Here is a 15,689-nt window from a genome sequence, read left to right as displayed (position 1 = left end):
TTAACCCGAGGTACCACTGTAAGCTATTTTATTCTAGAGGATGATCTGTGCCTACAAATCTGGGCGCAGAATCTGGCTACCAGCCAGGTCGTCTTGTGATCTTTGCCTAAGAGGAGAGAATTAAGTTTAGACTTGTCTGAAAGATCGGCGAGCCTTTCAGCAAAGGATCAATGGTGTCTCTATGGATCTCAACATAAAAAGAACCTCTAAAAAATATATGTTCGGGGCTTCCTAATGGGCAGGTGTAAAGTCTCTGTACATAAGAGACTCTTCTATAGGAGCCTTCCAGAACCGGTGAGGGCAAGGCTGAGCTTCTAGCAAGAGTGAAGCCCTTCTTGTGTTTCTGGATGTGAGGAAATAGAGATATGTTGCTAGAGTGGCTACGTATCTCCCATTTTCTATTATTTTATAATCAGGGACCGTTGTACAGTCCTGTGGGAGGCAAGATCCTGATCCCTTTGCGTGGCCTTTCTGGAGCAAACTTGCCTCGGGAGCTGGTATAACATGGTAGCAAAAAGTGAGCCACATTTCTTTCCAGGTAACCTTCTAAGGGCCACATGGCAGTGGTGGGCATAGGCAATAAGGACTGCAAACAAGTGTTTTGATGGTTGATTAAGAATATGGTTCCTCTTCCTCTTCAGAAGGAAATAGATTCAAAATTCTCTCCCCCCTTCAATATGCTTTTCCCCATCAAAATGAAGGAGAGGTTGATGCCCTTTCTGCAATGCTCAAGGCTAGTGAAACAAATGACATTCCACTGATTTGGCCTTAAATTATGCAAAACTGAAGGCATCAGACCAGGATTTCCTCGCAGCATCTTGCTCATCTTGGTATTGCACCACCTGTGTCTGGGGTCTATATAACAGCTGCCCAGACTAGGTGAGACCATCAGAGAGGCACCTGGTTCAGCTGACAACCACACTTGTCTACCTAGGAGAACAGCATCACAAGGTAAGTTCTGGGGAGGTGATCCATAAGTCTTTGCGAGTGAGTTCCTGCAGAGTGTAGAGCGAAATGTTTTCAAAATCTCTGAGATATGATGGTGGACTCTTTGGTGAGGACTGCTGTCTCAGAAGGTGGTGGGCTCTCCTTGGCTATAGGTTTTTGACCAAAGACTGGATAACCACCCACCAGGGATGATGTTGTAGTGGATCTTACGCCTCTGCAAGGTGTTCAATTAGATGACCTTGGAGGTCCCTTCCAGCTCTATGACTTATGGGAAACGTGGCAGGAAGTCTCAAATGATTTTTTTATGTCCCAGCCAGTAAGTAAAGCATTGATGAACTTAGAAATTAGTATAGTATAGTATAGTATAGTATAGTATAGTATAGTATAGTATAGTATAGTATTCACTAAAAGCACCTTTTGAACATACTCTTCTTCCTCCCATCTCTACTTCCTCCCATCTCAAAGGTCAACCAGAAGATAAGACTCTTCATGTATTTCAGCCTATGCCTTCTGGGCATCCTGGTCTCCAACCCTTTCCTGGGAGGTGAGTTTCCTTTGCAAATACTGATATTATATGACCAGTTAAGAAGTGGACTTGGGTGAAAAGCAACTTTAGTTGGCCAATTCAGTCTTTCAGAAAGATATCAGAAACCTTAGTCACAATTGTGCAGAATTTCAGACAAATGTAGGTGTTTCATTTTCAAGTAACGGCAATCCACTAAAATCTACTAAACCTCTGGCTCTTTAGAATGGGGTGGCTTGAACTGGGCTCATGTTAACAAGGATAAAAAAATAATCTGGGCTTGCTCCATGGATCACATTGAGTAACATCCCTAGAGACAAAGCGGTGAATCAATTTAGCACTTTTAGGGCCTTTAAATAAGAGACTCTGGGTGGGCAGAAGGTTGCCCATAATCTAGGAGGAGGTTTCTGGGTGGTTTGCAGACAAATCCGTCAATTTTGGCTCTGCAAGTTTCTCATTTTTCCAATCTTAAATTTGCAACCTTTTTTTAAAACAGGAAACAACCGTCATGAAAAAAGTATCAATATTTTAGTGTCCATTTCTCCCAATGAACAAATTCTTAAATGCACTTTTGACTACCACACACACTTCTGCAAGGCATTTCTCCTAATGTAATGCATTTTGTATGTTATTTTCACCCATCTATGCAATTCTAACACATACTTTACCCCAGTATATGCATTTTTGATACATGTTACTCAAGTGCAGAACTGCACTGAAAAATTCAGAAGAATGCAAATTTCAAAGGATGACTGAATTTTGGTTTGCACGTTGGTTGAGAAAATGTGAATCGGGTGGATTCGCTTTTAAATGCAAACCTGGTTGAATTTCTCCCTAGTCTCTATTTGCAGTAGATGAGCAAAGTTTTCAGGCTCCAATTCTTTAACATTCCCAGTCACTTAAAGCTTCCCTCCACAGCCCGGAATTAGGTGGTTGAAAAAGAACATTTTTTGGGAAAGCCAGAAGCGAAAGAGCTTGTGAGCTAGGGACTGATCTCAAACAGGTGCACTGAGCATATGTTCAGACCTGTCCATGCCACCTGTGGCGTAGCTCAAGCTGGCTTTTCTTTCTCTAATACTGTGGTGGCTGCTGCTTATTGGGATTGACAGAAGGGAGGTGGAGTCAGAGGTAATGGTACATCCAGAGCCAATGAGAGGCAGAGACAAGGGGTGCTAGTTTTGCCTCCATCCTCCTTCCTGCTGAGTTCTACAAGGGGCAACTCTGAGACCAGGGAAGAGGAAGTTGACTGCCAGCACCACCTACTGGACTGGGGGAGAGAGGGCAGGCAGGTGGGGGCTGGCAAAGGGCAGACTGAGGTTGGGAGGGCAGTGCCCTAATGGACCAGCATCTACTGCTTTAAGGCAAAAATGCTTTGGAATATCTGCTGGAATATGCTTCTTTCCTTTCTACCCCCTTGTCTCCATGCAGCTGAGGCCGACACCTGCGCCAGGGAGTGGCTGCAAAACCAGGGCAACTGCTATGCATATTTCGACAATAAGTTGAGCTGGCAAGAGGCTGAGGTAAGAAGTGTTTCTCAGCCACCCAGATGTGATATACATAAGCTGTATAAGTCAGCTTCCCAGTTCCCATTTCAGGAGTTTGGCTGGAACAAGGGATGAGGAAGAAATTTAGGCCCTGTCTACTCTATACTTTGAAATAGTCATGGGTTCACCAAATAATCATGGCAAGCGTAGTTTGCGTTGTTAGGATACTCTATTCCCACCACAGATATGTAATTTTCAGAATGGTTTATCAGTCAATCCATATCTGGTGATTCTTTTTTTGTGTGGAAATAATTTTTATTTGATTTTACTAGTATAAGACTATAACAATACAACCACCCACACCCGTATTGATAGATTCCTTCGAATCTCTGGGCTTCCCACCTTCCCCTTGTCAACCCTTTCAACTGCATGTTATTCAGTGGTCAGTATTTTATATAACTCCACTGTCTCCATAGTATTTGCTACATTACAAGTGTTAATGCAATCCTGCTAATGTTTTCATCTGCTTACAGTGGTCTCCCGGATAAATTATAATTCCCCCCACCCCACTCTGTTAAAGTTTTGGTCTTCTTGGTTCCTGAGCTTTCAGGTCAATTTTGCCAAGAAGACCACCTTTGGCAATTCTTGTTCTGTGAGGGAAATAGAGGTCTCCCAACAACTCTCAGCACCTTTACCTGCCAGGAAGCTAGTTGCGTGGCTCTCCCCCATCCGGTGAGCCACATCTGACCGATCCTGTTGATGGGATATGATCATTGGGGAAGAAACCACCACTCTTTCCTTCTCCATGTTTAGATTGAGTGCCAGAGCTATGGCCGTGGGGCCCACCTCGCCTCTGTCCTCACCAAAGCAGAGACTCTCTTGGTGGCCGAACACATCTCCACTTACCAGCAAGAAATAAGCGACGTCTGGATTGGGCTCCACGATGTCCGTCAGGTAAGCTTGCTCCATTCCTAGCTATCATCACTGAGTAGCAGCTCCACAGCATGGCTGGTGATGCAATGAGGTTGAGGGAACGTTCTTTCATATGTGGTGGACCTGTAAAAGGGTAAAAGAGTATTGGGAGATAATGAATTGAAGAAAAATGTTTAAAAATACTTTACGAAAAAACCCCAGAGTTCTTTCTGTTGGGGATAATTCAGACTGAAATTCACAGGTGTCAGAAAAAGTTATTTATGTATGCTAATACTGCGGCCCGTGTTTTGTCAGCCCCAAAATGGAAAACAAGTGAGGTCCCAGCTAAAGAAGAATGACAACTTAAGCTGATGGAATATGCACAGCTTGCAGACTTAACATGTACAGTACAATAAGAGAACAAGAAGAACACCCATTTAAAGAAGATTGGAAAATGTTTGTTGAATATATGGGGGGAAACTGTGTGCACTTGAAAACGTTGGTAGCATTAAGATAGATTCAACAGTGTAAATACGTTTTGGTGGATGTAATAATGGAATACTGAATGGTTTAGTTTATATAAAATATACAGGGATTGATGATATGCAAAATGAACCATGGAAAGAGAAGAAGGGAAGTCACTGATATTTTAAGGATGTTTAAATGAGTATTCTAAGTTGTAAAACAGAATATATATATATAGCATGGCCGGTGACAAGTCTTGATACAGTTGGGCATCCACCAAGGGCCCATACCCAAGTGGGAGTGGCCCATCCAGAAAAGCCTCCTAAACCTGTCCTTCCTTTTCATCACTGCAACTTGCTTGTTCACCTGCCTCTCACTCTAACCCAGGCAATATTGGTGGTTGAGGAAGGGGAGCAGTAAGTGACACTGCCTGCTTGCCCCTTGGCTTTCTGCTTGGCAAAACAAGCAGGTGGCAAGTGGCAGCGGATGGGAATAGTGGTGAGGAGGAGAGGTGTCTATGATGGAGGTGGCTTTGCCCAAGGGTTCCCCCAAATCAGAAGCCAGCACAGCTCCTTAGTAATGGCATCCCTTCCCTATCTCACAACTCTCCCACATGTTGCTTCTCCATTGTTTTCTATGGGTGTCTGCATCACAGCTGATAACAGCTCCCCATTGGCCAACCTATCCAGTTAATCTTGCATTGGTGTCATCCCAACAGTATCTTCCTTCTTTCTGGGCCCTTCATTGCCCGTGTCACATGATCTGTTCTGTCTCTTTTCTGCAGACCCGGAAATGGAGGTGGGCTGATGAATCCACCTACAACTACAAGTCCTGGATGATAAACCAGCCAGACAACTACCGCAATGCTGAACACTGTGTGGAGCTGCGTCGATCCACGGGTAAGCAATCCATTCTCAGGGTCTGGAAAAGGACAAGGATGTGTGGCCAGTGTGGTTCTTAGCGAGCTGGCAAAGTCTGATAGCCACAGTTTTGAGCCAGGTTCACACGTTGCATTCTTGACCCACCAGACCAAGCAATGGCAAAAACGTCTACAGTACATCAGTCAAAACTGCATATTAAAAATGGGTTTGGTAGGAGAAATTCATGGTGAAATGGTTTTGACAACAATTCACTGCACAGTGTGGCAAACGGAATTTAGGCATGGAAATACAGGGAAGTGAACTTAAAAGTGGAAAAATGAGAAACCAAGAAAACTGAAATCGACAGATCCTGCCATCCCTAGTTAATTGTCCTGAAATGAAAAGGGTTTTAAGTAGTGGTAGCTGGTGTATCCACTGGGACTGGCAGGATGGAAGGCAGGAGGGCCCACAGTAGACTGAGCCAGTGTCAGGAAGAGTCAACTAATTCTAGTCCCCCCACAATCCCTGTTGAGTTATGCAAGGTGTTATGTACTGAGTTGAATAGGATCCAAAAGGCAGCAGTCTGATTGGTCCTAGAACAATAGGATTCAGAATGCAGCAGTCTGATTGGTCCCCAGGAGCCACCCAATCCAGCTCCAGGTGGAAGTGAATCCACAACCTGATTGGCCTACAGGTGAATCCCGGAATTAGCCAATCATGTGGGGCCCATTGTGTAAATAATGTATATAAAGCAGACATTCTGGGGGAACTTCCATTCCTCCTCACCACTATGAGCTGAATAAAGAGCAAGAAATCCACTCTCGACTGTGAGTATATTTCACAAGGGCAGACTAAGGAGGATTCAGCTGACAGCCACAGCTGCCCTCTGGACGGGTTGCAAGTAAGAAGGCACATCTGAGAGCTGGCTGAGGCCAGAACAAAGATGGTGGGGCAGTGCCCCATTTGCCCTAATGGACCAGCCCACACTTTTTTTTTAATAATTTAGAAAGCAGAACTAGTTTGGATTTTTTTTGGGGGGGTACTAGTTTCCTTTGTTTTGAACCCTAGAATTCTTTCTATCATGCCCCTCTAAAAATCCTTTTACAAGTATGAGGACTAGAAGCAAAACTTTTCAATCATGGAAAGCAGAAATTTCTAAGTGGTTGGCAATATTTTACAAGCCACTGACCTATCTGCGCCAGAAAGACAAAGTTAACACCTGCCTTGTCTTTTCTTTTTTGCATTCTAGACTTTAAGCAGTGGAACGATGCTCAGTGCAAGAAACGCAATGCCTACATCTGCAAGCATGAACTCTAGAGAAGACTGGAGTTTCCCCTTTGGCCTTGCTGGGATGCGCCTGGTTCAACAGCCGCGAGAGAGCTCTGCCATTCAACACACCCTCCAACCACCTCCATTCAAAACACGCATCTCAGAAGAATTATCTTGTGTGGGCCTCTCTCTTCTCCTGCCTTTCATTAATGACCACAGCACAGTGCAGTCTTAATAAACTATCTACTTTATGCATAAATATCTTGGCATGTTTCTGTTATTGTAGAACGATTTCAGTCTCCTTAGGCTGCTGGGTAGAAAGGAGGGCAGCAGAGGCTCTTCTTGACCATTCATTCACCTTTGTACAGAAGGCAGAGTTTCAGTAGGTATGTCTCCAAACTCTGAATGAAATTCCAGCTTTGCTACAGCTTTTCAACCAAGGGCGGGGAACCTTTCTTGATCCAAGGGCCACATAGGAAACCTTTCTGGGGCCACAGACCCCTTGTGGGTGGTGCCAGAGGTACAAATGGGCGCCGATTCTTACCTTTGTCTGGTAGACTACATCACAGCTATGTAAGAGTCAGATGCTTGTACATTCAGCCACTCACACCTTTAACCTTGACTTGGACAAGCAAGAGTTCAAGGGCACATTCCTTCCACACCATAAAGGACTTTAAAAGGTCATAGAACACAGTGGTGAGGGGTGACCTCAGGAGAGTCCTGAGGGACAGGTGGAGAGGTCTAGTGTCAATTTATTTATATATCCACAAGTAAATCTCTGCTCAAGCAGTTCACAGAAAAACCAAAGTCTAAATACAGTGGTACCTCTGGTTACGAACTTAATTTGTTCCGGAGGTCCGTTCTTAAGCTGAAATCATTCTTATCCTGAGGCACTCTTTCACTAATGGGGCCTTCTGCTGCACACATGCCTCTGGTGCGTGATTTCTGGTTGCATCCTGGGGCAAAGTTTGCATCCAGGAGCAGCTTATTTCTGGGTTAGTGGAGCTCATAACCTGAAGTGTTCGTAACCAGAAGGGTTCGTAACCAGAGGTACCACTGTACAGTATTAGACTAACAATACCAGAAACTGCAACATAACATGCAAAACAACAACAATGATCAACAATTCGACATAACTAAAGCATACAGCTTACTAATAGGTCAGTACAAATTGTCCTTTAAGCAACTCCTTTTTGAAGGCTCCTAGGGTTGGTGGATGGGGTCAAACTGGTGAAACCAACCACCCCCTGATGGCAGCCGCAGAGTTTCTCTCCCCTCTCAGTTGCTCTTCTGGCAACGGCTCTCTTCTGAAGGCTCCTAGAGGTGGAATGGGGTGGGGGTGCACACAAGGCAAGGGGGAAAAGCCATTCCCTGATGACCAACACCTAAAGGGACATATCTGACCGTAGTCTCTGCCACTGTTTTAAATGTATAGGCATCCTGCCCTAATTGGCAGCTGGTGGTCCCCAAGATCCTCTAATATCCTTTCATTTGTATGTATATATATCTCACACGTAATGTTCCCGCATCATTTCTCACATTAAAGGAGCTGCAAGTAGATTTTTTTCTGGAACCAACTAACATGGAAACGCGTGCTAAACATGAGCTATATTCCATTAGTTTTCCCTAAGTGTTATTTGCATTGTGTGAATGCTCAGATATAATGGAGAAATTAACAGCTAGGGAAATGAAATAAAGTGCTGTGTGAATGCAGTGCAGCTTGTAGAATAAACCCACAATCAAACACCAGCCTGGACTCTGGAGGGGTCCATACAGAGGTGTCTTTCCCATGGGGCTTAGTGGTGCGTCGCGCCAGGGCGCTGGCCTCTCAGGGGCGCCCCAGCAAGTGAGGGAGCTGTGTGACTTTGCTGGCAGCCTCCCCTTTCCCTGCACGCCTTCCAGCTGCGCCCCACCAACTGGGCTCCCAGGGCCCCCCTGGAGATGGCGCCCCCTGGCAGGTGTGCAGCTTCCCTCCCAAGCCTCCATGGGGATTGCTCTCCCACAGTGGCATGGGGGTGAGTTGTGCCCCCCACGGCTGGCAGTGTGCAGCTTCGCCCTCCCACTTTCCATGGTAATTTGGGGGCGCTGGGCGGATATTTGCACCCCGGCGCCGCATCTGCTAAAGACGGCCCTGGGTCCATAGCTCACATTTGCTTCCTGTCTGACAGAACACCAGGGGGCGCCATCTCCAGGGTGGCCCCGGGAGCCCAGGCACCCACAAGCAATACCTATGGGGGTGTTAATAGTGGGAGCCCCTCCATCCTATGCTCAGGTTGTATATATGCTTAAATAAAACCATATATCTGAAAGACTCCGTTGTCTGTGCTGACCATCATTCCAAAAGGAAGCTGAACCCTGGGAAAAGCTCAGGTACTCCTGGAGTCTCTCATCGCTTGGAGATTTGGGGAGGTTGCCCATAATGGTATTGTCAGGGAACTGCCATCGGCAGGACAGGAGGTGCAAAGGCTCTCTGAGGTAGAGAGAGATGTAACAGCTGAAGAGGGAACCAGTAGGGGGCGAACAGGAACGTCAAGGGAAGAAGAGTCGGAGGAATGGCTCAGAGACGCTTCCAGTGAAAACAGTGGGGAGGTCTCAGGACCTCCTATAGGGACACCCGTTCCTCGCCGGAAACTGTCACGCAGAGAGTCCAGAAGACGTGTTTCCGTTAAGGAGCTTTTATGTTGGAAACGTTTCCGAAAGCAACCACTTTCGGATTCTGCTAGCGATTGACGCAGCCATGCGGGAGGGGCTCCGTCACAGGCAGAGGTTTGAGAACTTGTTCAAACTCTGAGGGACTTGCAGTTTACGCACAAGCAGCTCTTCATCCCATCACAGCAATCCGAAAGTCACCGAAAGCTAGCTTGTGCCTGGGAGAGGCATCATGAGCGAACCAGCCGGAACCGGAGGAGCAGGAGCAGCTGGAGGAGGTCCAAGCCTGGAGGAAAGGTACAGGACGTTGGAGATCCAGCTTGCCTTGCAAACGGCGAGGCTGGAGGAGAGGAGGGCTCAGGATGCAGAAAGGGGGAAGGAGAAAACCACCCCGCTCACCAGAAAGATGCCAGGATTGGTGCAGAAATTTGGGGGGGACCCCAGAAACTATCATGCCTTTAGAACAGAGATGCAATACGCTCTCAATCTGCAATTTGATGACTTCCCTGATGAGGAATCGCGAGTGGCTTTTGTAATTAGCCATCTCGAATCAGGGGCGAAGGACTGGGTTAGACCCTTGATGGCAGCAAATAATGAGATCCTAAAGGACACGATGAAGTTTTTTCGTGCCATGGACCTGATGTTTTCCAGCGACATTGAGCAGGGAGGGGTGCGAAGGCAGTTAATGGCTTGCAAACAGGGGAACCGGTCTGTCCGTGAGTACTGGACTGAGTTCACTATGTTGATTCATAGATTGGGGTGGGACCTGTCGGCGGAGCCCATTCAGATGCTTTTCGAAGAAGGGCTCTCTTCGTCCTTAAAAGATGAACTTTCCCGGGCCCCCAGAGCGGAGTCTATGGACCAGCTGACTAAATCCGCGCTGGCCATAGGAGCGCGCCAGGAAGCGAGGGCTTTGGAGAAGCGGGAGGGGAAAGGAGAACGTTGGAGGGAGCTCCGCATTCCAGACATTCCAGAGCAGCCTTTCCCGCCGGCAGAGCCGATGGAAGTTGGAACAGCGCGGGTGCGCGCAGTTTCAAACCTCGGTGAAGGGCAGAAGAAGGAGGGAAAGAGCGCCAAGAAATGTTATCTCTGCCAACAGCCAGGACACTTTGCCAGAGTCTGTCCACGAAGAAAGGAATGGCAAGGCATGGCAGGAGCTGTTGGGGGAGAGGAGGAGGAAAGCAAGGAGCAAGTAAAAGCCAACGCCTGGCTGCCACCGTCGGGGCACAGCAGCCAGGCCCAAAAGCAGTGAAAGTGCCCTCACCAGAACCTCCCAGACCTGCTCTAGTGATAGAGGTGTTGCTAGAGCTGCCAAACGGACACCCCCTACAGATCAAGGCCCTTCTGGATTCAGGCAGCTCCTGTAATTTCATGAGTAAGGAGTTTGCAGCTGAGCACCAGATACAAACCCTCCCCTTAAGTAAACCCCTGCAGGTGACCACGATTGACGGCAGAGAGCTGTTGGGAGGAGAAGTGAACCAACAGACAGTCCCTATGATAATGAGGGTGGCAAGGCACACCGAGAGGATAGCGTTTAATGTGGCCACCTTGGGAGGAGCTCCCATCATTTTGGGGATGAGCTGGCTGGCACTACACGATCCTCTAGTGGGCTGGCATCAGAGGGTGGTCTCCTTTGGGTCAGCGCATTGCCTAGAACACTGCAAGCAGGGGAAGGATCCAGGGGGAGCCAGGCTCACCCTAGCTGGGATGGAGGTAATGAATAAAGGGGAGGTGCCTCCGCAATATGCAGATCTGAGCAACGTATTTAGCGAAAGGGAAGCGGACAAACTGCCGCCGCATAGACCCTTTGACTGTCAAATCAACCTACTCCCTGGGGCTCAACTCCCAGTGGGCAAGCTGTACGCCATGTCAGACAGGGAGATGCAGGAGCTGAGGGAGTTCATTGACAAAAACCTGAAGCGAGGTTTCATCAGAGAGTCCCGAGCGGTGGGGGGCAGCCCAGTGTTTTTTGTGGACAAAAAAACCACAGATAAGCCGAGACTTGTAGTGGACTTCAGGGCCCTAAATGCCGTGTCGGAACCCCTGGCTTTTCCTATGCCCCGAATTGATGACATTCTGACCAGGGTGAGGAAGGGGAAGATTTTTACAAAACTGGACCTGCGGGGAGCGTACAATCTGATACGCATAAGGAAGGGGGATGAATGGAAGACCACCATGTTCACCCCTTTGGGAGCATTTGAATACCTCGTAATGCCCTTCGGTCTCCAAGCCGGCTCCGCATGTTTTCAAAGTTTTATCAACCACGTCTTGGGACCTTTGCTCTACAAGAATTGTGTGGCCTTTTTAGATGACGTGTTGGTGTATTCGGAAGATGAAGAGCAGCATGTGAGGGACGTGAGAGAAGTGTTGGGCCGGCTGCAAGCCAATCAGCTGTGGGTGAAACTGGAGAAGTGCCAGTTTCATGCCAAGGAGGTGGAATTCCTGGGGTACCGCTTGTCAGACAAAGGATTGGCCATGGATCCAGGCAAGGTCCAGGCGGTGCTGGAATGGAAGACACCGAAGACCAAGAAGGATGTGCAAAGATTCCTGGGGTTTGGGAACTTTTATCGGAAGTTCATCAAGAACTTTGCACACTTGACGGCGCCCATCACCGACTGCCTCAGTAGCAAGAAGAAATTTGTTTGGACGGCGGAGGCGGAGCGAGCTTTTGAAGAACTGAAAAGGGCTTTCGCCTCGGAAGAACAACTTCTGCATGTGGACCTACAGAAGCCCATGAGAGTGGAAACAGACGCGTCAGACCGAGCGGTAGGGGCGGTACTTCTTCAGCCGGGAAGGAATACGTCGGAGTGGAGACCGTGTGCCTTCTTCTCGAGGAAGCTGAATAAGTCCGAGCGGAACTACACGGTGTATGACAGGGAACTACTCGCCATTCACGAAGCGTTCCGGAGGTGGAGACATTTATTGATTGGGGCACAACACAAGGTGCAAGTGTGCACCGACCACAAGAATTTGGAGTATTGGAGAACAGCTCGAGTACTCAACCAACGACAAGTGAGATGGGCACAGGAATTTTCCAAATTCCACTTTGAGATTTGTTATGTACCAGGCCCAGAGAACGTCAGGGCGGACGCTCTCTCACGCAAACCAGAGTATTTGGAGGGGGAGGGGGCAATCGAAGAAAGACATGTCATTCCTGAGGACCGCTGGGTGTGTGGGGCGGCGCTGGTGGGGAGACGAGAACTGGTAGAGGAAACAGAAAATGACGAATATGCCCAAAATAAGCTCAGAGGTCTCAAGGGAGAGGGTGAGAGCCCGGAGGGTTTTGAGGAAAGAAACGGGGCATTGTATTACAAAGGGGCACTGTATATACCAGAAGGTGAATTGAGAGGGAGGGTACTCAAGCAGTTGCACGATAGTCCCACGGCGGGACATTTTGGACAACACAAGACCATGTGGATGGTCACCAGGGAATTTTGGTGGCCCAAGGTGAGGGAAGATGTAAAGGAGTATGTAAGAGGGTGTGACCAATGTCAGAGGGCCAAGGGGGAAAGAAGGGCGCCGGCAGGGTTATTAGAACCATTACCCACGCCAGAACGGCCTTGGGAGGCGGTATCAATAGATTTTATAACGGATCTGCCCAAATCCAAGGGGAAAACGGCCATCATGGTAGTAGTGGACCTGTTAACTAAGATGTGCCACTTTGTAGCATGTTCACATGCAGTCACAGCGGAAGAAACGGCGAAGTTGTTTGTAGAACACATCTTCAGGCTGCACGGCGCCCCCTTGAGGGTGATCTCAGACCGCGGCAAACAATTTACTTCCAGGTTCTGGAGGAAGCTCATGAGCTTGCTGCACGTGGAAGTCAATTTTTCGACTGCCCGGCACCCTGAAACCAACGGGCAGGCGGAAAGAGCAAATGGCATCCTCCAACAATATCTGAGGTGTTATGTCAATGACAGAGAGAATGATTGGGTCGAAAAGCTGGCGCTGGCAGAATTTGCCTACAACAATGCGGAGAATGTGTCCACAGGGATGAGCCCCTTTTTGGCTAATTATGGGTGTCACCCCAGGGCATTCCCAGGGGAGGGAGGCGAGAGATGGAGCGTCCCAGCGGCCGAACATTTTGTAGAAGAGATGGAAGCGATCCATCGTCAGCTTCAGCTCAACTTAGAAAGGGCCAAGGCACAATATAAGAAGCAGGCAGACAAGAACAGAAGGGAAGGTGAAACAATAAGGGTGGGGGATCAGGTGTGGCTGTCTACCCAAGGGTTGCCGTTCAAAGGGGGTTGTAAAAAATTAAGACCCAAGAGATTGGGACCCTTTGAGGTCATTCAGCAGGTCAACCCAGTGGCTTTCAAACTCCGGTTACCCAGCCACATGAAATTGCACCCAGTGTTCCACAGGTCGTTACTGTCACCGTACAAGGGGGGAGGTGAAGGGGAGTACACCAGGGGACCAGTCTTGGAAGAGAGGGAAAGCAGTAACCATGTAGCGGAAATCCTCGATTCCAGGTGGAAGGGCAATCAGGTGGAGTATTTGGTGGCGTGGGAAGGGGAACCGGAGTCAGAAAACACCTGGGTGACTGCAGAGGAGGTCAATGACGAGGTTTTAACAGAAACGTTCCACCAAAGATTCCCAAGGAAACCACAGCCGGTAGCAAGGTTTAGGAGGGAGTATTTCGGCACCACAGACGAGGAAGAGGAACTGGAAGGATTCGCAGAGTCGGAGTTGGAAGAAGGAACGGACTCAGATGACGAGGAGTACCGAGAGACTAGGAACAACAACAAGTGGAGAAAGGTGTTCGAAACTTCGGACGATGAGGAAGGTTCTTTCCGGGGTTTTACCTCCTCCCAACCCGTAGGGGAGGAGACGGGAGGGGGTGAAGGGGGCCCTGGAGGGGAGGTGGATGTCAGGGAACTGCCATCGGCAGGACAGGAGGTGCAAAGGCTCTCTGAGGTAGAGAGAGACGTAACAGCTGAAGAGGGAACCAGTAGGGGGCGAACAGGAACGTCAAGGGAAGGAGAGTCGGAGGAATGGCTCAGAGACGCTTCCAGCGAAAACAGTGGGGAGGTCTCAGGACCTCCTATAGGGACACCCGTTCCTCGCCGGAAACTGTCACGCAGAGAGTCCAGAAGACGTGTTTCCGTTAAGGAGCTTTTATGTTGGAAACGTTTCCGAAAGCAACCACTTTCGGATTCTGCTAGCGATTGACGCAGCCATGCGGGAGGGGCTCCGTCACAGGCAGAGGTTTGAGAACTTGTTCAAACTCTGAGGGACTTGCAGTTTACGCACAAGCAGCTCTTCATCCCATCACAGGTATGTTCGCCTCATATGTTTTGCAAGTCCGAACAGTCTTAGAAACAGGATACCTTACAACCAGCCCAATACCATCACGAGCACAGGTCCTCATGAATGCACGATAAAAACTGACACCAGGAAGGGCCCCCTGTGCATATTTGTGAAGATGCTGAGAACTCAGCAGAAAAAGGGAAGACAATTTTAGCACACACTACTTCCTTCGGTGTTTTTGAGCTCATTTCTCTCTGATGGAGAAGATAACCTGAAAGGGGGGTCAGAGGGCTTGAGGCTGTGGTATTTAGCTCAGTGGCATAGGATACCCAGGCTGATTGGATCTCTTCCTCTGCTACTGCTTCAATCTCAGTACTTGTCCTGTATATTTCAGCATGTGCAGGGCAGTTTAAGCAGGTCATGTTGAAAGTTTCCGTAAGTATAACGCTCAGCTGCTCACGTCGACCTGTTCAAACCACAATGCCCAGTTGTTTGGGCCTTAGGCCAAGGGGACATTCAGGTTGAAGGCTATTTTTAGGGACTGGAGAGCTTGTTGGGGGATTGTTGCGCACGATGCCAATTTGTCTTGGTTATGTCAACACTAAGAGGAATTTCCGTCCACCCAGGGAGTGCTGCATGACATTGTTGGTGGTTTACACCAACACTTTACAGAGTGTTTCTGTCAAGCAGTGAAGTGCAATCATCTGGATTTTGATCTGTGTGAAATTCAAGCAACATTTTTGCATTGCATTGCAGATTTAATTTGAAGGGCTGCTTTTAAAAGCAAATAACAAGAGGAATTGATTGTTTGCTTTTTTTTGTTAACAGTATTAACAGTAATTGGATGTTTAGTCTTCCAGGCTTGCAATGTAAATCTCTTTCCATCCACAAGGTCTTAGAGAGTCCATTTTCACTGATGATCTTTTACTCAGAGATTCTTTAGTTGTGATTCCTTCATTGCAAGGGGTTAGATTGGATAACCTTTGGGGTTCCTTCCAACTCTACAATTCTGTGATTCCTCACACCATAGCAATCTTGACTGAATCAATCTCAGTTTTAAATATAAAGAAGCATTATACCCGCCCCCCCCAATACAACAACATCCCATTGACCGAGCTTGCTTAAAAAATAATCTTTTAAAATAGCCCCTGGCTTAACTTGCCTCTGGCTTGTGCAATAAGCAAACTCATCCATCATGTGCTGCCTTAACCTTTCTGCTCCAGGTTTCAGCCAGATTCCAACCAGGTCTGGATAAAAGCTGCTGAGAATGAGACAGCCTGAGTAGGACACAGCAGAGGCGGCCATCTGTTGAGGACAACCATCTTGGGA

The 15,689-nt window shown here is 48.0% G+C and overlaps 1 protein-coding gene across 1 annotated transcript; it reads left to right on the top strand.

Moving 5' to 3' along the window:
* The first annotated feature begins 1,419 nt into the window (after positions 1-1,419).
* On the top strand, positions 1,420-6,667 carry LOC310662823 (C-type lectin BpLec-like). The gene is made up of 5 exons (XM_083409978.1): positions 1,420-1,492; positions 2,900-2,991; positions 3,769-3,909; positions 5,117-5,231; positions 6,442-6,667. Exons 1-5 carry the CDS (start codon positions 1,438-1,440, stop codon positions 6,507-6,509), a joined length of 471 nt encoding a protein of 156 aa, XP_083266104.1. The 5' UTR covers positions 1,420-1,437; the 3' UTR covers positions 6,510-6,667.
* The last annotated feature ends 9,022 nt before the right edge of the window (positions 6,668-15,689 follow it).

Source organism: Podarcis tiliguerta (genome assembly GCF_965153285.1).
Source record: "Podarcis tiliguerta genome assembly, chromosome: 13".
NCBI classification, from domain to species: Eukaryota; Metazoa; Chordata; class Lepidosauria; order Squamata; family Lacertidae; genus Podarcis; species Podarcis tiliguerta.
The sequence above is the reverse complement of the archived record's forward strand: the minus strand, read 5'-3'. Positions and strand labels throughout refer to the sequence as shown.

Excerpts from the sequence above, each read along its gene's own strand:
- LOC310662823 (XM_083409978.1), top strand. The coding sequence starts at position 1,438 with ATGTATTTCAGCCTATGCCTTCTGGGCATCCTGGTCTCCAACCCTTTC. Across the intron at positions 3,910-5,116 it reads GGCTCCACGATGTCCGTCAG|ACCCGGAAATGGAGGTGGGC; the intron begins GTAAGCTTGCTC and ends TCTTTTCTGCAG. Across the intron at positions 5,232-6,441 it reads GGAGCTGCGTCGATCCACGG|ACTTTAAGCAGTGGAACGAT; the intron begins GTAAGCAATCCA and ends TTTGCATTCTAG.